General features: G+C 39.5%; 2 protein-coding genes across 7 annotated transcripts in view; one reads left to right on the top strand and one right to left on the bottom strand.

Annotated features, from left to right (window-relative positions):
• The window catches only part of SLC16A14 (solute carrier family 16 member 14), a 35,883-nt gene extending 28,406 nt beyond the window's left edge, over positions 1 to 7,477 (top strand). For both annotated transcript variants that reach the window (XM_054039931.1, XM_054039930.1), the window contains one exon: positions 3,993 to 7,477. In XM_054039931.1, coding sequence (XP_053895906.1) covers positions 3,993 to 4,141 — 149 coding nt within the window. In that variant the 3' untranslated portion in view covers positions 4,142 to 7,477. The remainder of the gene's footprint in view (positions 1 to 3,992) is intronic.
• The window catches only part of FBXO36 (F-box protein 36), a 118,713-nt gene that overhangs the window by 40,015 nt on the left and 55,875 nt on the right, over positions 1 to 22,823 (bottom strand). For 4 of the 5 annotated variants that reach the window (XR_008446212.1, XR_008446211.1, XM_054039934.1 and 1 more), the window contains exons 3-4: positions 14,169 to 14,341; positions 9,483 to 9,651 (exon numbers count right to left, since the gene is read on the bottom strand). Coding sequence is in view for 3 of the 5 variants with exons in the window: in XM_054039934.1 (XP_053895909.1) it covers positions 9,483 to 9,651; positions 14,169 to 14,341 (342 nt within the window). In the remaining 2 variants the exon portion in view is untranslated. Of the gene's footprint in view, positions 1 to 7,552; positions 9,652 to 14,168; positions 14,342 to 22,823 lie in introns of those variants that run through there. The other variant, XM_054039933.1, reaches the window with a different exon arrangement.

The raw sequence follows: 22,823 nt of genomic DNA, 5'->3' as shown, positions 1-22,823 counted from the left end.
CTCCTGTAAAGTAGAGAAGTATTATCCTCATTTTACAGATGAGGAAACTGAGGGCACAAAAATAAGGTAACTAGTCCAAGTTCACACACAAAAATCAGGAGTAGAATCAGAAATTAAACTTAGATCCTCTGGGTCTCAGTCCAATATCCTAACCACAAGCATTTAACACCCACAAGTTCAATTGCCATTGGTAGTAGGTAGCAGGAAGGGGTAATGTCAGGACCGGCTCTAGGCACCAGCAAACCAAGCACGTGCTTGGGGCAGCACAATTTCAGGGGCGGCATTCCGGCTACCATTTTTTTTTGTGCTCTTGGAGTTTGTTTTATTTTTATTTTTTTGCCTAGGGCGGCAAAAAACCTAGAGCCGGCCCTGGGTAATGTATGACTCCTTGCACCAACTTTTATTAACCTGGCCCCATGAATGACTCACTCAAGAACATAAGACTTGAGTAGTGTAATGTTTTAAATTTACTTTAATTTTTTTTTCTTTTCAATAATCTTATGATATAATTAACCAAAATTACATTTTTGCTTTCAATACCAGAGAGTAGTTTCATTACATAAACATTTACTGTGTAACTAGTATTAAATGCGACGTATATTACATAAGGTTATTTTCTTGAAGGCGGGAAATGATATTATTTACAGCATTTGGTCTAATAATGTACAGATCAAGAGTCTTATTCATGAGACAATTTTTTAGACTATTCCACAGAAACTGTATCTTCCTGTGGGAACAGTGGCAGTACTTTGCATGTTATAGAGCATTTCATTGGAAGATTTGACTATGTTTTACAAATATTAATTAGTTATCACAGCTACCCAGTGATTTGCATAAGTATTCTATACCCATTTTACATTTGGGTAAACTAAACCACAGAAGAATTTATTGATTGCACAAGATCACACAATGAGTCAGTGGCACAACTGGGAATAGGACCCAGGACTCTTCTTTAACTATTAGACAATACTCTCTCCCTTGGAAAATAGAGAAGATGGTGGACTGTACTTTTTCTCTTTGTCCCAGTAAATTTTATGCTTTGTTAATTCAGCAGTTTTTTCCCTCATGAACAAAGTTAACCTCTTAATTGTGCAATATGCCGGCCATAATTCCAAGCTGAGGAGTAGAGGAAGAGAGGTGCCAGCAGGGAACAGAGCAAACAAAAAGAGAAGAGGAGATACCTATGCAGTGATACATAAGGCAAATTTGTGAAGTCATATTTAAAAGAGATTGTAGAAGTTACAGCTGCCCAAGTAAAAGGGTCACACATTCTGACAACCTACATGCATGCTTACGCCATAATTAATTAATTCCCATTGAGCTAATTGGGAATTTTATCTGACTGAAGACTGCAGGATTTGGCTCTTCATGACTTGGGCTCAATTGTATCTTCATTCAATCATATGCAACACCCAGGGCCGGCTCTACTGTTTTTGCCGCCCCAAGCAGTGCGCCGAATTGCCGCCGCCAACGGCGGGGGCAGTCCATGTGCTGTTAGGGCGGCACGCGTGTTTCCGCGGCGGTGGCAATTCGGCGGCAGCTTCTGTCTTCAGCCGGAACACAGAAGCTGCCGAATTGCCGCCCTGGGCAGCTGAACATAGAAGCTGCTGCCGAATTGCCGCCGCGGCGGAAACGTGCGTGCCGCCCTAACGGCACACGGACTGCTCCTGCCGTCCACAGTGGCAATTCGGCGCGCTGCTTGGGACGGCAAAAACACAGGGACTGCCTCCCCTTGCAGATTGCCACCCCAAGCACCTGCTTGGAATGCTGGTGCCTGGAGTTGGCCCTGGCAACACCAATTAGAACGAATTCTATGGTCCTTGTTAAGACAAAACTCCCATAAACTTCAGAAGGAGTTCCATCTATGCAATGACTGTCAGATTGGGCCTATTGACTTCACCGGGAATTTTATACATGTATTCAAGTGCCTATGTTGGCCCTCTGTATTTAGTACCAACTCCATCACCTACAAAATCACATACATATACCGTAGCTGGGGTAAGTAAAATAAACTGGGTAAAATTCACCCTGTGCACAGTGCTAGCATGAGTCTTATGTGTAAGTTAAACCTTCATGCTTCCCTTTGCACAGAGGTGAATTTCACCCAGAGTGTTTTTCTGGACTACTGAGTTAGCAGTCCTGACAGAATAGATTTTTTTTCCATTTAAAATTATTTTCTTCACCTTTTCTTTATTATAATCAGAATTTTAAAAAACAACATGCAAAGTGGCAGGGACAATAAGGGTCAGAGAAAGAAGAACAATTAAATAGGATTAGCCAAGCCAGCCCCCTTTGTTCTCAGAGGGACGTTAGAAGCAATTTGCTTTATTCCTATCTCTCGCTTCTGGTATAGGATTTATATTTGTTGTCTGGGCTGGAGTTGATGAAGATTGGAGAAACAGAAGCAGTCAGAATTTGGTGATCTAGCTTTGCTATTGGGATTGTACCAAACAAGGATCAAAATCATACATTAAAGAAATCTGAATAAAACAGAATGTTTGAGTTACAGACTTTAGCAAATGAACAGTGTAGGGTCTTCAGATACACGTATCACACATTCAGAGACTTATGGGAGCCTAGGACTAATTTGGTCTACAGGAGTTTTGAATTTTTGAGTCATTCACTATCTGTGACTTGTTCTAGAGCTTGGATAGAGGACTGAAAACATCTCCATTTACTATTTACATAGTTAGGATGGTATAGCAGATTGAATAGGAGTCTGGGAGCCAGGAGCTCCTAAAGTCTAATACCACCTGTGCAACTCACTCACTGTATGGCTTGGGGTAATTACTTACTATGTAAGTTTCCCATCTGTAAACTGGGATAGTAATACTGATCTTTCAATATACGGCCTGATTCTCCACTGCTCTGTACCTTGTATAACCATTTATACCTGTGCAAATGTGAATGTAAAACAGTCATTCTGATTTAGCAGCATTTTACATCAATTTGCCACAGGTGTAAATGACTATACTAGATGCAAAATAGTGGAAAATCAAGCCTGTAGAGTGCTTTGTAAATGTTAAATATTAAATTAAATACTAAATATCAGTCGAGTCAGATCCTTACGGTATAAATCAGTGTAGCTCCATTGAAGTCAATGAAACTATGCTGATTTACACCAGCTGAGGATCAGGGTGTTCCCTAATGCCTCTGTGGTACAACAACATGTTTTTAAGTTTACTTACAGTTAACACATTCATTGACAAAACTGATCTTTTCACAGTTTGCTATTCTTTATTCCAAGAAAGGAGGCTGGATACAGTTAGTAGTAGTAATTTGATCACATTTTTCTAGTTATGTGAAAACATTGGCAAAAACAAGACTGGATTAAGGCAGGAAGATTCCAAGTGGAGGGGCCTATGTTTATAGAAAGAATCTATAAACATAGGCCCTCCACTTGGAATCTTCCTGCCAGACTTCTAAGATGGACCTTTGTTTTCACTCACACCTGAGTCCTGGCTCTTTCCGGTAAGTAGGTAGCCCAGTCCAAACTCCCATTCAACCTTGTGCTGCATCACAGCCTGATGCTCTCCCTCTGAGACACTTGTGTTTTCTGGCCCTGGATCCCAAGGATTCTGCCTTAAGCTTCCCCGGCCAAAATGTTTTGAAAGTCCTAACTCCCTATACCTCACTGCAGACTGGCAGTGAAATTCTCCCTTATGGAGAGGACCATCAAAAGGCCTGTGCATATCTGAAACCCCAATTTTGAGGATTTAAATGGGATATAAGTGATGCGTAGGCCATGGATTGGCTTTCTGCATAGGACTGAATAAACCACTGGTTTTTGTTAGTTCATGTCTATTTTTATTGTCTAATGATGGAGACAATTTCCACTTTTTTTTTTTTTAAGAAAAAATTTGTGACTTGAATGAAGTGTCACATAATAGGATGCATTCATGAGATAAATATGCAGTGTTTTTTTTAACATTACTGTTTTATGTTTCTCTGATATGCTCTCTACTGAAAACTATCTTGTCCTTGTTTTGCAGGTTGGATCTATGACATCACACAAAAATATGATTTTTCTTTTTACATATGCGGTTTGCTTTACATGGTAGGAATAATCATTTTACTCATCCAACCTTGTATTCAAAAGAAACCATCAAAAGACCAACCCACTGATAACACAAAAGTATAGTTCAATTTATGGAATGTTTTGAAAAGTATGTATTAGGTTCATATCTCTGTTATATAGCAGTACAAAATTGTTATTCTTATAAGACCAACTGCATTGAAGAGTATCACAGTGAATAATGAATGAGCTGCAAAGTGCTGATATTAAATAATTAGTGGAAATATGCTTGTAAAAGCAAGTTTACTGTCACACTTACGATTCTTGGCTTTAGAACTGTCTCTTTAACAGATACAGATGTTAAGAGCTTTCCAGATGCAATATCACTATTTTTATATTTGGTCAGTGGTTGAAACATTAGTTTTGATTCTTAACTCATGTACAAAAATTTTACACTGATGAAACTATTGACTGCAATGCAGTTACTGCTGATTTACACTGGTGTGAGAGAAGAATCAGGCCTCACATGAATACTTTCCTACTCTATATTCCAGCTGATCAGAAATTTGTTGTTGAACACAAGAAAATGGTTACATTTCTCAACCAGCTACGCACGTGTGTCACTACAATACTACTAATAATTCAATGATACACATAATTTAATATATTTAAAAGAATGTTTCTGTGATATAAAATTGAAAATTTCTTATATTTTTCTGAAAGCACTCTCTAGTCCAAGGAACTCTTTTTGATGTTTTGATTGCAGAACAAATTATCCATTCTCAGCTCATGCGAGAAATGATAAATGAGGTACTTAAATATATTCTGATACCAAACAGCACTGAAGTAAAACAAAACAAAAACTGGGGAAGCATGGGGAATATTAATAGAGTTCTGCAGCAGAAAGGATAGGCAGCAAAACTAGATGATTTATTGCAAGAGTCTATTATAATAGTTAATACATTCAGGTAGAGTTTATGGGCCTCCCAGTTCTGATCTCAGTGTAGCCAGAGTCAACTTCAGTAGTTATTCCTGATTTACACTGGTGCAACTGAGAACAAAATCTGGCCCTTCCTATTATTCTAATTCTGTTTGCATTAGTTTTACACCTGTAACTACATTGGGCCAGACCCAATATATATTGGCATAGGTCCATTGACATCAGTGGAGTTATTCCTGATTTACATCAGCGTGAGATCAAAATCAGGTCCTGTGTGCTTAGAGCAAGGCTTTGGAAGACTGAACTTGGCCCTACTCTGGTTGCATTTTATTACCATACAGAAAGGGCAGGTCTACACTATAGGGGAAAGTTGCTAAGCGCTGCAATTTGAATTATGTTAGTAAAGTAACTCAAGCCGAGGTAGCTTAGATCTACTTATTGCAGGGTCCACACTAGGCTATGTCGACGGGAGATGCTCTTCCGTCAACTCCCCTTACTCTTCTTGTTACGGTGCAGTACCGGAGTGGACGGGAGAGCGATCTCCGGTCAGTTTAGTGGGTCTTCACTAGACCTGCTAAATCGACCCCCGGTGGCTCGATCGCTGCAGCGTCGATCCACTGGTAAGTGGAGACAAACCCAAAGAATTTTCCTATGTGAGAACAACCCATTTAATAACTTCCTCTAGCTGATTTGTTGTAATGGATGTCTGAGATCTGAGACAGCTACCAATACTCTGTTATAGCATATCCAGTTTCCTAAGCCTGATACTTTGCAGGTGAAACATCTTACCAAGGATTTCTCAGACTGGAGGATGCTTCCAGAAAAAGTTTGAAGTTCCTGGCTACCTTACTTGTTTACACAGTTTACAATTGTAAAACATTTGTATTGCAATCCTTCCTCAGTAATTCATTGTTTAACCTAAATAACCAATTTCTCAGGGATAGAACTTGAGAACATTGGGTGAAGCTGGCCAAAAGCATGTATTTAGTTTTAGAAACAGTTGCATGGAAGACATCATATATTTTATTGAAATTTATTTCAACACAAAAGTTATTAAATTACGACTAATTGTGTTGCAATGTAAGAGCACAACATTCACTATGTAAAACTGATCATATTTTTTCAGTGCTGTTTTTACTTGCTGTAAAATTAGCTATGTAGTGCAAACCATGGAAAAGATAAGTGTTTTAACTATTTAAGTGCATTGCCTTGTTTTTTTGACAATATTAAATAACAGAGGGACAATACAGAATGTTTGTATGGTGCTACATTAATATTTCCCATGCTTTGAGAGGCACAACTTGTGATGTAGTGCCTATATTAACTACAAAGTGTCATTTTATTTTCTGGGTTTAAGCTTTATAAAGGTTATTTTTGTCATAAATGAGGTTTCTGCTTTAATATTGTTGTATGCTGCTGGAATTTATTGAAAACAATTTGTGGTATCCAAATAAACAGAACAAATAAGGGGAAGTTATGAGACCAACATCAATTCTTTAAGTGCAGGTTCAATGTCTTGTTTAGTGGGAATGCTGCTGATGGTTTATTTTAATCAAAGTGACTTATTTTGTTGGGTGACTATATATATGGAAATGGTGATCTTCCATCAATTTCCTTCTTTTTTAAAAAAAAAGATATGTGTCTTTTATACTTCAAACTTCACTTTTCCATTTGTCCAATTGTTTTTATTTCCACATGACCGTAATGAATTAAATGTTGTTCTTTTAAGATATCTGCATATGTCTTTCTATAGAGCTTCTTTTTCTTTTGGTTTAACTGGATCATGTAATGAGAATAAACTTTATATTATAAAATATTTCAAGATTTTTTCCTTTTTTAACTATGCACTTTTTCATTTTAAAAGAAAAGATACTCCTGCAAAGTAAGGGCTAAATGATTCTCCTCACCTCTGCAGAGGGGACAGAAACCTGGTTGATCCAGGAAGTGGGAAGATGGCCATTCTTGGCATCATCTCCCCCTCAATCCAGCATAATTACCAATTTAAATGAATGTTCAATTTAGGTGTCTTCTCCTTTCATAATCTGAAACCCTCCTCTTCCCCTGCCCCAGCAGATTCTGGGAGCAGAAACTGCCAAGGAAATCCAGGGAAATCTAAATCCATTGGCACTAAGCTTTCATGAAGATGAGGAAAGAAGCCCCATTGTTGAGTAGCTATGCTCATGCACTGCAGTTCTTTATAAATTCCTTTTTTATTTTAGAGTTGCCCTATTAGTGTTTTATTCTTCAAGGACAGGAATCTTGTAAATATAGTATCTTTAAATAAAATCACGTAAGCCCTGATCCTACAAATTTATGGACACAATGAATTTATAAATGTAAATAGTCCCAGTGTCTTAAAGTGGACCACTCATATGGATAAAGTTAAGAATGTGCTTCAGTGTTTGAAAGGTTCAGGGCCTTCTTCCTAATGCTCTTTACTATTAGCAAAATATTTAGGCGATATCTGTATATAATTCCAATGCAAAGTAAATTTACTCAGATTAGCACATTTCTTCTAAAATTTGAAGTACTACTAGAATGACATTCAGAAAAAAATATGAAATAAGAGAAAATATATTTTAGTCTATCTGAATAAATCACTTTGTAGAATCTAAACTTTTATTTCTTAATTACCAGTTTACAGTAGATTTACAAACTGCATTTTTAATACTTGACATTTAAACCAGTTTTTAAAAATAATGGGCCAGATCCTCAGCATTGAAGTCAATGGAGCTACACAGATTTGCACCACTTGAGAATCTGGTCCAAAGAGAATACGGCATTTGTTCTAAAGTAAATAATAATATAACAAAAGTAACTAAAGATTGTTAAAAAAAGGTAAAATATTCCTCTGGCAAACTGTTGGCACGTAAATAGCTTTATAGCATGAATATGGTCACATTTATCTATAAGCTCCAAGGGTATACTATACATTTCATGTTTCACAAAGATTAGAAAAACTTCCATAGAATATATATTTAATACCATTTCACTTTGAATGGTGACCTTGGAGAAGGGGGAAAATGGTGAAAAATTGGCACTAGATATAAAGAATAACAACTTATTTTATGTTTAATATAATGATAATACAAGGCTTCATCAATAAAGAATAACACACCACCCTGTAAAATTAGAGAAGTTAAAGATCAAAACTTGTCTAACTGCCTTTCATGCTATTGTAATTAGCGCCTTTTACACTTAGTTTGATCATTTACCAGTGCGTCAGTCACTCTGATGGCCATACTCAGATTATTGTATAAATTGTTAGTGGCATTTGGTCAGGATTAAGTTCCTTATATCTATACTTACTATAACCAAAATATACATGGCTCTACTAAAACGTTTCAAATAATCAGCTACATATTTAAGGGCCCAATCCCAGTAACCGTCTCTCACAAGAGTAGTCCTCTCACAAGAGTAGTCCTTAGTCATACAATAAGACAACAATAAGTAAGTCTTGGTTTCAATAAGAATACTTTTGTGAATAAGGACCATTTGCATTATAAAAGTTTGTGTTGTAAATAAACTAGGTCACCTTGAGAATTTTGGCTTTACTTGGGAGCCTAAAACTAATCACCTAAATCCATATTTAGGCACCTAAACAAAATGACCTGATTTTCAGAGGTACTGAATACTATGAACTCACATCAGCATCAGCTCAACACATAAAATAAATCAGGCCACTTTTTAGTGAATTCAGGTAACTAACTTTAGGCATTCCAGTGCAACCATATTGGCCTTAATTTTTTGTGATGTTATCATTAGTACAGTGCCAAATCCTGCAGGCCTTACTTAAGAAGACTCTAACTGAAGTTTGTGGGAGTTAGCTGAGTAAATCATGCAGCTTTTAGGCCATTATATGGAAAAAATGCAAGCATTGGTATAAATGCTCAATATTTAAACCTAGTCAATAACACATGGTAGACATTAATTAATAATTTAAGGCTATTAATACTTGACCTCTGGATTGTTGAAGTTAATGTTGTAATTAACAACAATTAAGATGAAATTCTAAGCTATGTAAAATATTTTCTTAATGGATTTGTCAGCTGTGTTTGGTAGGAACATTACTGATGTGCTACAATGCAAAGAGCCAATAGTAAATATTATTTTATAATTGAAAATATACTTAAGTGAATGTAGACCTCATCAAAGGTACCAGAGTCACAACACTGGCAACTCTAGTCCATTATCATCAAAATTTCCTGCACAGGCAGAAGCAGTGAAAATTTCACCCATATAGCATCCTTCCAGTGTTCCCAAACCATGACCTGAAGCAGCTGTCTAAAAGGAAGAGGGTAGTTTGGTATACATACCCATTCAGTTCTTGGTCTCTAATGATGTTTCCCCTTAATGACAGAGTGCTGATTGGCTTATTTGTTTGAAGTTTAGACATCTAGACCACAGAGGATGTTCACTAATTTAAAACCACTTTAATGAAGGTCAAATTTTGGACCCCAGATACACATTGGTCACCTTTTAACATTTCACATTTGCCATGGTGGCCAGTAAACAGTCAGCATTTACCAATCATCTGTTTCTGCCTCCTTCTTCGGAGCTGCAGCTGAAGCTGAAGCTTGTTTGTGAAGAAGAACTGCTTCCAACCCACTTCCTGTGCCAGTGCTCTCATTTCAGGGGTAATTGCACCACACAAATTCTGCACAATTTTCTCCCACAGTGTGTCAGAGTTGCATATCTATTTATAAGAGAAAGTAGGCAGGGTTATTCTGGTTTAAACAAATAGAACCAGACATATTCAATGTTTACTGACCGTTTGGTTTGCCAAAACCCAGCATAGGGCAACGCAGCTCGTATATTAAGTTAACTTTATATATAAGAATGAGATCTTTTGGGAAAAAATCCTACAGACCATTTTTAGGTAAACTTACAATAACTTCAGTACCAGTTTTGCCCTAGTAAGGACTGAGTCCAGGTTGTAGGATTTGACCCTTGTTATATGTCTTTGTTGGTCTTGTACATGGTATTATATATTCTGTAAATTATTGTCACGTTTTTTTTCAGTATAATGAGTTCAAAAATATTTTCTCCATCTGGGCCACATTGTTTGCTGATATATATTGGCACAGCTCCACTGAAATCAATGGAACTGTGCCAGTTTATACCAGAAAATTTGGCCCATGTTATTTACAAATCATATTACAAATATATATGCATGTGTTTGTGGAAAAGAAAAAGGGCCAAATCTATTTATTTGTGGTGTTATACTATCAGACTCTCTGGATTTACATGAGATTAGCTTGGCCCTATGCAACTGAAAGAAGCTTTCACAAGAATTATGAGCTATTCAGTTCTGGAGATGGATTGTGATTCTTGGGTGATGCTTCCCAGTTTTGAATGCCTGCATAAACAGAATGGTGTGGAAACAATCATATTCGCCATTATAGCATAAGCAGAAAGAGAAAATGAAGTTTTTTTTTCAAGTTTGATACAACCATCATAGAAGAGTAATTATTAGGAAGATTGGGTGCATCAGTATAATCATTATATCCAATCTTTAAAATAAGTGATCTTGAAAGATACTGAATCTGATTCTTCCCTCACACAAGTTTTACAATGGCTTTATTGGTACAACCTCTCTGTAGTCAATGGAATTGCACTGATGTAATGCTATAATTTGGTCCCAATATCTGTTCCACTGCTGAGCGGTGGTGGTTATATTACCACATGCTGGGTTGTCTGATCAAAATGGGAAGACAGGGATCATGGGAAATACTGCTTCAAATACTGCTGAAAGAAGAAAAAGGGATGAATTTTAAAAGCTTTCCTAAAATTTCTGATTGTTATATTTTTCTGGTCTGTTGTGCCTAGAAAATTGGTAATTGTATTAAATTGAAAATATTGAAGACTATCTTTTAGTACTTCATACACAATATATAAAACATACAGTGCAAATATCAATTCAATATTATTGTTTTCTTCTTTCATAGTGGATTTCAGAATATATAACACAACAGCCAGCTTTCAGTGTTAGAAACTTTGGTGAGATTATGCTCTCTATTACAGTGGCTTAAATCTGAAGCAACTCCCAGAACTCATGGATTTACACTAGTTTTACACCAGTGTTAATGTGAGTAAAATCAGACTCTATAGTTACAGAACATCAGAAATGTTTATCTTCAGGTTTTCATTGTGGATATAGCCCCCTCTGGTGGTTATTTTAGTTCATAGAAAGATAAGTAACAATTTTTACAATTAAAATAATTGCATTTATAGAACCATTTAAAATCCACAAATAAGGTAAATCTAAGAAATCTACTGAGCCGCTGATGGAAAATACCATGTTATGTATTTCAGTAAATACTGATATTTTGAAAAACTCGCAGTGCTTGAGTGGTGGTATTCAGAGTAAGGCAACTGCAATCATTCCTTACTTGATTTTATAAAACAGATTCTTTTACACTGTCTTTGTTTTAAAATATTACACAATGAAAATACAAAAGTAAAAAATACTTTGAAACTGGCATTGGAATAAACCTAGATACTAAATTCTGGACAGAAAAACATGATGAGATTTATGCTTAGAATTAACTGGTGAGAGAAGAAATAAACACGTGAGTATGCGAGTAAATAAAGGTGAACATATTTAAAAGTGTAAGAATATTTTTGCTGATAGTCTGGGTCTTTGGCAAGAACAGGAAATAGAAGATGGACTGTAATAATAATGGGATGGAGGGCAAAAGATGGCACACAGCAAGAACCAGTAGTAGCAAAACTAAAGATTATCTAGGAGTCTTTGTAGGATACTTGTGGCCATGATACTTAGCCAGAATATTTGGTAAGGGCTGGAAATGAAAGGATGCAGCTACCTATTTCTTTAATTTATCTTTGAAAGGAAGAAAAAAAGTTTGGGTTGATAATTTGGTAATGAAAAAGGGCCCTGCTGTGCACAGGCACCAACTTCTGCTGGCGCCGGTGGGGGCTCGCGCCCCCGCCCCAACTCCACCCTTGCCCTCATTCCAGCCCCTTCCCCAAAGTCCCTGCCCCAACTCCACCCCCTCCCTTCTCCTATTGGACTCCTTCCCCAAATCCCCACCCCGGCCCCGCCTCTTCCCCGCCTCCTTCCATGAGCGCGCTTTCCCACAGCTTGTTACGCCGCAAAACAGCTGTTTTGCAGTGGCAACCGCTGGGAGGAGAAGTGGGGATGGCGCGCTCAGGGGAAGAGGTGGAGGCGGAGGTGAGCTGGGGCGGGGGGCTGCCAGTGGGTGCAAAGCACCCACCAATTTTTCCCCGAGGGTGCTCCAGCCCCAGAGCACCAACGGAGTCTGCGCCTATGCTGCTGTGTCCTGCAAGGATCTATGGTTGGGAAAGAAATGATAAATAACTTACTATGATCTTGCAGCAATAGCAGTCTTTTCATTCCCTTGAACACAAGGACTGCTCCAGTTTAATGCTCATGGTCTATGTTTCCTCCTCAGAGAAAATGAGGGGCAGAGTCACGGCACTGCCCGAGCCCTAATCACTGGGGCCAGTGATCAGGACAGTGTACAGTGTGTCCGGCAGGGGTAGTCAACAGGCAGACCGTGAGTCAAATCCAGACTGCCAGATGCTTTTGAACAGACCCCAACATCTTTTTATTTATTACTTATTATCATCATTATTGGTTTTTTTTTATTATTATTTTCTCTGGAGTCTGGATTTTGACTATACCTTGACCAAGGAATTTGGACCGTGACAAAAAAAAAAAAATTGACTATCCCTGGTTGCTCAGTTCAAGTATTGCACAGCAGCCATATTCACCCTCCACTCCTGGAGGCACTGTATGTACAAAAGCCTCCTGAAGCTTTGGTTGGGCTGGTGAGTCTATTCCATTGCCTCAATTGCATGCTCCACTTTATGGTCATAACTGAACCCAATCTCCACAAGAATATTAGCATAGTTTAGAAATATTATTTCCCCTCAGTTGAGATTCTGAGAATCCAAAAGGTGAAAAAGAAAGGTTTACTTTGTAAAAGACCTAAATATACTTGATTATATGGTCAATATTACATCATGCACTCACTATCAGAGTGCCTCTTCATGTCAGTTCACAATGTTGCAGAGACTCATCCTCTTTAGTACCCTCTTGTGTCTTGCATCTGCAATGGTCTGCCACCTCCATGGCCTAACCCTCTGGGTCAGCTCTCAGTCCAGTCCAATAAGAAACCATATTAAACGTGAAATCAAAATAATCACATGGATGTTAAAGTCCATAACATAAACACTAGTCATAGAGAAGGACTGGTGTTTATGTTATGGACTTTAACATCCAAGGTCAATGTTGTCAAGCTAGGCCCCTGGCTAAGCCAGGCTTCTTGGGTTAGGACACTGAAGATTATCTGGCTGCAAACTGGCCCAATAAAACTAGTCAGGCCAAACCAAATAGCCCTGTCCTGGCTTCACTCAGAACTGGTCCCTAGTAAAAGCTGCCAGCCCTTTTCATCTGGCCTACTGGGCTTTGATTGGCCTCCGTCTGCTCCCGGCCCTTCTAGGTACCGGAGGACCAACTCTCACTGGTTGTGTTTGCAGCGGATCATGAGACACCACTCCAGGCAACCTCTGAAGGTCTAAACTCACTGCTCTTCCCTTCCAGCATGGTACCCTCTTAGGGCAGGATGAGCCAAGTTGGTGGGGCCTCTGGCAGGGGCAGCAAATACTTGGTAAAGCCCCTCATAGTTCCATATAATAAAGCACTCCACACCACAAGTGAATTAGCCTAAAGGCATAAGAATGCAGCATTATGGTCAATACTTAACTTTTGAATATGGTTGATTTTGAAAACAACAATACTGATAATTTTGTACTGCTAATTGTAATTGATATTACGACAAATTTTAGCCTCAGCTGCATCATCATAAGCCCACTGACATCAGCAGGGTTGCATGGGTAATTTTCTTTAAAATATTTCTTTCTATGATTTCTTTAAAGTTGAGACTATCCATTAAGAATGCTTTTGTAATACACATGAGTGTATTATCCTCCATGGAGCCTGATCTTGCACTGCTGAACCTGTGCAATGACAGCAAGATCTTAAATATTCTATGGGTCCAATCCTTCAAATACTTAATACTGTACTGGGAATAGTGCTTATAATATAGTGCTGAATAATCTTAAAGATACACATGTGTAAAGGATGCATGTGTTAAAAGTGAACTAAATCAGGAGAATTTGCCAAAGCAAAACTAATACTTAAAATAAGTTGTAAATGTTTTTTACCGTTTTAAATCTGTGTGAAACTTGAGAAAGCCTGGCAATATCTTCAAGCTCCAGAAAGGAAATGATGTACAGGAGCAATGGGTCAGGAAGCCGTTCCAGGAAGTCAAAGTTACCCCGGCACAGATTGAAGATATGTTCCAGAATGTTGGCACCAAAAACTACAGCAATTTGAACTGTGATTCAAAGAAACCCAACAAAGAAAGAGATTTGTAAATGCCTTTATATTCCCTCCCAATGTATAGGGATAATCTTACATGTATCGTCAAAAAACAGAACAACTCCAATTTAAAAGGTAAGCAGATACATTTCTGGAGGTTTTCTAGATAAACACTTACAATTCTGAAAACCCTTAGCATTAATAATATAAAATATAATATTCTAATTTTGTTCCACGTACAGAGCTACCACAGACATCAATAGGAGTCTTACATAGCATAGGATATGGCTCAAAATTTGGACATTGACCAGCATAGTTCTAACTCTTCTCTGCTCACTGTTGAACACTGATGTCAGCAAAACAGCAGCAACAAGACTTAACTGAAACTTGTCCAATACCATTTTGTGCAGGTAAGAGAGATTGAATACAAGTTTTTTATATTGTGCTATACGCTAATGCAGTGTTTCCCAAACTTGGGATGCCGCTTGTTTAGGGAAAGCCCCTGGCGGGCCGGGCCCGTTTGTTTACCTGCCACGTACGCAGGTCCGGCCGATCGCTGCTCCCACTGGCCACGGTTCCCTGCTCCAGGCCAATGGGAGCTGCTGGAAGCGGTGCCGGCCGAGGGCCATAGTGGCCGCCGCTTCCAGCAGCTCCCATTGGCCTGGAGCAGGGAACCGTGGCCAGTGGGAACCATGATCGGCCGGTCCTGCGGACGCGGCAGGTAAACAAACTGGCCCGGCCCGCCAGGGGCTTTCCCTAAACAAGCGGCGTCCCAAGTTTGAGAAACACTGCACTAATGAGTAGATTTAGAAAACAATGAAAATTGCATTCATCTTTAAAATGGTTCAAACTTTGCACTTTTGGTGCATCCTTCCTGTGTTTCTTGTTTTAAACATTTGTTCTTCAAAAAACAAAACATGTTCTTGAATGTGCTATTGTTTATTTAATTTTAATATGCATCTTTATTAGTGACCTGTAGTACATTTTGGAGTTGTGTTTTGTTTAAGATCTAATTACAGGAGCTCTGTAATTTAGATTTGGACAGGGATATGTTCACAGTGGGCTCCCTTTTCATTTCAAAACAAAGCTGTTTTATTTACAATTAACAAATTATTACAAATCCAAACTAGTTTTCCTCACAATTGAGCTATAGTTTTACTAAGTGAGGAGTGGTATATATATCTTCTGGCATATGTTATACTCACAAAAAGATACAAATAGAATAATGGAAGCTAAGACATGGAAAAGGCCTGAAATTGAATCCATCATCTGCCAATGTAGGAATTTTCCTTCCAGTATATTTTAAAGTATTTTGTCTAGGCTAACTTTAAATTATGCAAGCTATGAGGCGTTCCTAATTCTCTTGAAACATTCTTCTAAAAATCCAGCAGATCTCACTATTAAGATTTTTTTTTTAATATTCAGACTAATTCTCTTTCTTAATTGCATTCCTTAATTTCTAGAGTACTTATGCTCCTTTGTACCACCTCACATAATTCCTTTTCTTATGTGGTGTTTACATCCTCTTTTAATACTTGTACACAGCTATGTCCCTTTTTGCTGTTATTTAACACACAGTCCTTTCAATCTTTCCTGCTAAATCAATCCCTCCAGTTTTTTAATTTTGTTTTATTCTTCTCTGAATTCTCTCCACTTTGCCTATATGATCCTGGTACTAAGGCAACTAGCAGCAAATGCAGTACAGTAGGACTTCAGAATTACGAATACCACAGTTATGAACTGACTGGTCAACCATACACCTCATTTGGAAGTATAAGTATGCTATCAGACAGCAGAGACTCCTCCCCCCAACAAAAGCAAATACTGTACACTACAGTACTATGTTAAATGTAAACTACTAAAAAAATTAAGGGGACATTTGAAAAAAGATTTGACAAAGTAAGGTAGCTGTTTCTGTCCTTGTTTCATTTAAATTAAGATGATTAAAAGCAGCATTTTTCTTATTCATAGCAAAGTTTCAAAGCTGTATTACATCAATATTCAGTTGTAAAATTTTGAAAGAACAACCATAAAGTTTTGTTCAGAGTTACGAACAACCCCCATTCCAAGGTATTCATAACTCAAAGGTTCTACCGTATTCTGTGTGTGCTCTCACCATAACCATATAAAGGGGGACTATCGCCTTCCTGCTCTGTCATGTCTGAGTAGACAGCCCAACATTTCATGAGATTTTTTTTTACTGCATATCACATTGCAAGCTCTTGTCTAATTTGCAGTGCGCTATCCCCTATAGATAACTCTTTGCTTTGCTGCTTTCCAAATACTTCAGTCCCATTTAATATCTGTGATTTGGATTACCTTCTCCCAATGTTATTGTTTTGCATCTGCTCAGTTTTAGGGCAAAATCTTGTCCTGACTTCATATAGCCGTTCTGTGGTCTAGGAATGGATTGGTGCTTGTTGCTCACTATCCTGAGAGCTATCCTTTCAATGCAGGCCCTGCATGACTGCTCCAGCTCTATGTCTCCGAGCAGCACACCATGGGGCTGACAGTCTTGTGTGGGCCCTAATTCCATATTTTTGTTACTAAAGCAGTAAAAATATAAAATTATAAAAATTCTACATGAAAAAAATATTTTTCTACAACAAAAAATATTAATTCCTTTTTACAATTCAACTAACATTCTATCTGCTCCTGCGAAAAAAGCTACTAGTGAGCTACAATGTATTCAGGAAAGGGAAATAAAAAGAGAGAGAAAGAAAGAGTTGCTTCAACTGAAGACAAGGTAAGGGAGGCTAGGCTACAATGGTATGGGTATATCTAGCAGAGACATGCAAGCTATGTCAGTATGATGGTTCTTTCAATGATCATGGATGGAATGCCATCAAGGGTGATACCAAAGACTCAGTACATAGAGCGGATATCAAAGACCAATTTGCACAACAACCTGGCATATAATCAAGAGTTTTGGAAGAAGGCTATAAAAATCACGGACCTTGAATAAGGGAAGTGCAAAAAAGAAGAAAAACAAGAAAGAGAAAGAGATTCCTTTTGTAAAGTATTTTTAGAATACCTAGAAGAGTTTTTGAAACAGAAAGTTGTGCCCAGATCAAAGAATAGCTGGAAAAAATTTCTGTTCACTTTTGTGCTGTATGACAAGGGAAGCTATTTTGTATAAAAATAATTTCCCTTTAACAAAGGCCTGCGGTCAAGCCAGTAAATGTTCTGGTTCTTGACTATCAATAGACTGGAGCATGATTTAAATATCAACATTTGCAGTGGAAGTCTTATTGATAATGCTAAACATACTGGTTGTGAGGGATCAGGGATCTTGAACCTAGGTCAGTGGGTCCTCAGGCAGTCCTCATACTTCAGCCACCACCCAGCAGCTTGCTGGTAACAGCAGGGATTGTGGACTAGTGGACCTAGCTCACCATAGGCACAAAGCTCCCAGTGGGAGGAAAAGTCTGGCTTTGACCATTGGCTTGATTCCCAACTCTGTCTCGGACACTGACCTCCAGTTCCTGGAGCCTGATTCCTGCTCTAACCACTAGCTCTGACCATCATTCCTAGGCATAATCGCCTATGTCCTGGTCTACGACAGTTTGTTCAGACCACCAACCCCTCCGAGTCGGGTCCAGCCAAGTATGGACCTAGTGGAGCGCCCCTTAATCCAAGAAGCACTGGCACTCCATGAGCAGGTTCCCCACCACCAGACAGACAACCAAGTTGTTCAGGTGCAGATCACACAGCTGGTTGCCAAGAATCAGGCACTGCAGGGGAAGTCCATCAACTCTGTGCAAAGAACAATGTGCTCTGGGCCCTGTTGGCTGCATCAGCCCCTGAGCTAGGACCTGTCATCCTCCCCCTACCAGAGTGTGTGTGTGTGGGGGGGGGGGGCTCCAGTGGGGGATTGTTCCAAATTTTGAGGTTTTGTGAACCAGTGCTGCCTCTTGTTCTTGCTTCACTCTCAAATATACTTGTCAACCAACCAAGGTAGGCCTAGTTGTCAGCCTGCTGACTGGTGAGGCATTGAACTAGGCCTTCCCCGTGTTGGAGACCAGCAGTCTGGTGCTATCTAGCTAGGACACTTTCCAGAGAGCAATATCAACCATCTATGGTGATCCCTATGCTCTCTCTGCTAAGGCCACCTTGTAGAAATTCCAAGAAGGGTCAGGCACGGCTATTTCCTATGCAGCACACTTCTGCGGTCTCATATCGGACACAGAGTGGAATGAGGCAGCCCTACTGTTTCAGTTCCAATGGGGCCTGTGGAATGAGATCAAGGATGAGTTGGCCAAAGTTGAAACGCTGAAGGATCTGGGTGCCTTTATCAATCTTGTCATCTGGATCGACAATCAGCTTTGTGAATGGTGGCAAGAAAGAAGATGGGCAGGGTTGGAGCTGCACCCACCACTATTGGGTCCTGCTCCACAAGCTGAGACAATGCAGGTCGACCTGGCCCACCTACTGCTCATGCCTGAGGAAAGGGGGCATCGGTGATGTTTTAGCCTGTTCTTCTAATGTGGTGGACCAGGTCACTTTATCTCTGATTGTGCCACTAGGACACCAGACTGAAGAGACCCAGGAAAACAAGCCAGCCCAGGCCCAGTAAAGGGGGCTGATGTGAACACTTTGACAAAATGTTCCACGTGTCTAGAAACATGGTCCTATCTGTAATGCATGCTGAATGCCATCAACCAACACCACATGTCCCAGGGTGCTGCCTCCAGCGCAGGCCCTCATTGACTCCGGTGATAACTTTATTGACCTGGATGCAGTCTGGACGCTGCAGATTCCCCTAAAGCCCAAGCCTATTCCAGACCTAGTAGATACAACTGCCAAGTCCCCCTATCCTGCCGGCCAGTGGTCACAGAGATTGTGCCCCTGCAGGTCACCATCCAAGGGCATTGAGAGATGCTGCAGTTTAGGGCCATTTGCGCCTTTCATTTCCCCCTGATCCTGGGTATTTCCTCCCTAAACGTCTCATTCACTGGCATGAACTAAAGGGTCAGTTTCTTTTCAGAATATTGCTGGCAGCACTGCTTGACCCCAGGAAGTACAGAGCGCACCGTAGAACCCCAACAATCACAAGCCAGTTGTTGGTCCAACAGACTCACTCACTGATCCTGAGCCTCAACTTCCACCCCAGAACAGTGATTTTGCTAATGTATTTGAAAAAAGAATGGAGAAATCCTACCCCTCACAGGGATTATGACTGTCCGATTAAACTGAAACCAGGAACAAAAATTCCATTTAGTCGTATTTATGCCATGTCTGATCCTGAACTGGTCGACCTTCGCACCTACCTGCAGGAGAACCTGGCCAAGGGCTTTATAGCAAGTTCACCTCGCCTACTGGGGTACCTGTCCTCTTAGTTAAGAAGAAAGATGGTAGCCTCCAACTTTGTATGGACTACCAAACACTAAATCAGGTCACCATTAGGAACGGATATCCCTTACCTCTAGCTCTTGAATTACTGGACACACACACACACAAAGTTGGACTTCTGCGGTGCATATAGCCTTGTAGGGGATAAATGGAAGACTGCCTTTTGAATCCACTATGGACATTTTGAATACCTTGTGAATTCAAGACTCTGTGGCTGACCTCTGGTTCCTGGCTCCTGACTCCAGTTCTGACTACTAGGTCTGACTGCCAATGTCCCATCTATGACACTGGTCTAGAATGCAGTGATGTGCAGATTTGTAGATCAATTCACTGGAATTAGAGTTATCTAATTTATCTGTGTTTTTATACTATGCTCATCTAGCTGTCATGTGCACAGGGTCAATTGTCTTCCCATTGATCTAGGTTATAAAACTACAGTGGGCTCTGGTGCCAAGAATTTTCTTGGTAAATATAAGGCAAGATAAAAGAAGTGGGTTTTGCCTTTTGCTATGAAGGTTCTGAGGTTCTTGAGCATCTTAATATATTCAGGAAAGAGTTCCACAGTCATGGGCCAGATGGCAAGAAAGTGATGTCTCCTGCCCACTCCTGAGGTTGAATAACAAGGAGTCCAGTGGCACTTTAAAGACTAACAGATTTATTTGGGCATAAGTTTTCATGGGTAATAAACCTCACTTCTTCAGATGCATGGAGTGAAAGTTACAGATGCAGGCATTATGTAATGACACATGAAGAGACGGGAGTACCTCACAGGTGGAGACAGGGCCAATTCAATCAGGGTGGATGTAGTACACACCGAAAAATATATGAGGAGGTGTCAATTCCAGGAGAGGCAAAGCTGCTTTTGTAATGAGCCAGCCACTCCCAGTCCCTATTCAAGCCCAAATTAATGGTGTTAAATTTGCAAATGAATTTTAGTTCTGCTGTTTCTCTTGGAAATCTGTTTCAGAAGTTTTTTTGTTCAAGAATAGTTACTTTTAAATCTGTTATAGACTGTCCAGGGAGGTTGAAGTATTCACCTACTGGCTTTTGTATGTTACTATTCCTGATATCCGCTTTGTGTCCATTTATTCTTTTATGACAGAGTAAGCAACGAGGTTTGCTACAGGGATTGGTTCCTGGTGTGCTTAAAACTACAATACCCACCTGGGGAAGTGAGGAAACAGATTGACAGAGTGAGACGTGTACCCAGAAATCACCTACTACAGGACAGGCCCAACAAGGAAAATAACAGAACACCACTGTCCATCATGTACAGCCCCCAGCTAAAACCTCCCCAGTGCATTATCAATGATCTACAACCTATCCTGGAAAACGATCCCTCACTCTCACAGATCTTGGGAGGTAGGCCAGCCCTCTCTTACAGACACCCCCCAACCTGAAGCAAATACTCACCAGCAACTACACACCACATCATAGAAACACCAACTCAGGAACCAATCCCTGTAGCAAACCTCGTTGCCTACTCTGTCCCCATATCTACTCTAGCGACACCATCAGAGGACCCAACCACATCAGCCACACCATCAAGGGCTCATTCACCTGCACGTCTACTAATGTTATATATGCCATCATGTGCCAGCAATGCCTCTCTGCCATGTACATTGGCCAAACTGGGCAGTCCTTACATAAAAGAATAAATGGACACAAATCGGACATCAGGAATGGTAACATAAAAAAGTCAGTACGTGAACACTTCAACCTCCCTGGACAGTCTATAACAGATTTAAAAGTAACTATTCTTGAACAAAAAAACGTTTGAAACAGATTTCCAAGAGAAACGGCAGAACTAAAATTCATTTGCAAATTTAACACCAGGGACTGGGAGTGGCTGGCTCATTACAAAAGCAGCTTTGCCTCTCCTGGAATTTACACCTCCTCATCTATTATTGGGAGTAGACTACATTCACCCCGATCCAATTGGCCCTGTCAACACTGGTTCTCCACTTTTGAGGTACTCCCTTTTCTTCATGTGTCATTATATAATTCCTGCATCTGTAACTTTCACTCCATGCATCTGAAGAAGTGAGGTTTTTTACCCATGAAAACTTATGCCCAAATACATCTGTTAGTCTTTAAGGTGCCACCGGACTCCTTGTTGTTTTTGTGGATACAGACTAACAGCTCCCCTGATACCGGAGGTTGAATAGTGTATTCAACATGAGACCAGGTTGCAAGATGCAGTTAAGGACTGACTTTCTTAATATTGATTACATGTTAGATAACCTATAACAGCAAAATGTTTAGGAATAGGTCTTAAAAGCAGTATGTAGGACTTTCAGGCACAAAGGATATTTACTGAAGACCCTGGCAACAAAGGTAGGAATCTGAGGAAACTCCTCTCTTTCCCAAATACTATCTAGTGAGACTTTGATAGCTGCTCAGTATTCTCATCCAGTTAAAATGTCATAAGACCATACTTTGAACATGGCACTAATATTGTCATGACTCTTTTTTTCATAACTTGGTTAAAAAGTTGCAGGATACCCCCTACTATAATCCTCTTTGAGGAAATTCCCTTAGAAAATACTGTAAAGATCCAGACACAAAAACAAGTACTGGATAGCCCATGTAATCAGACTCATGCATGACAGATTCAACTCTTTAATTAAAAAAAAAAAAAATAGTCCACAACACGCATCTACTTCAAGCTAAATGGCTAACTAAAAGGCTACAATCCAATTCTTTGCTGCTTCAATAAAAATGAGTTTATTACAAAATGCGAGTTTCTTTTTACACGTAGGTATGAATGTATTAACATGTGAATTGTTTGTGGATGTTCTCAAAATGTATTTAGCTGTATTTATTTTATTTCTGTAAAAATACCTTGTGACGTTGCACTCTATATGATTTTATGAAAATATGCTAATGTAACTGGAATATGCTTCATGCAAAAGGTTTCTTGTAAGGTATCATTACAAAGCTTATAATCTACTGAGTATGATCATCCTATTTGTATAAATGTACCACTCTTGTATCTGAAACTAGAAATATGAAATATAACTCTGAGGGCCTATTGTAATTATGCAAAGTGTGGGCCATTAATGGTGGTTTGGAATCTTGATGACTCCCATTAACCAGGACAATTGACTGCAGATGGCTCTGTTTTACCTGTAAATCTTCCTGTA

The sequence above is a fragment of the Malaclemys terrapin genome, chromosome 9, assembly GCF_027887155.1.
Source record: "Malaclemys terrapin pileata isolate rMalTer1 chromosome 9, rMalTer1.hap1, whole genome shotgun sequence".
In the NCBI taxonomy this organism is placed as follows: Eukaryota; Metazoa; Chordata; order Testudines; family Emydidae; genus Malaclemys; species Malaclemys terrapin.
The sequence above is the reverse complement of the archived record's forward strand: the minus strand, read 5'-3'. Positions and strand labels throughout refer to the sequence as shown.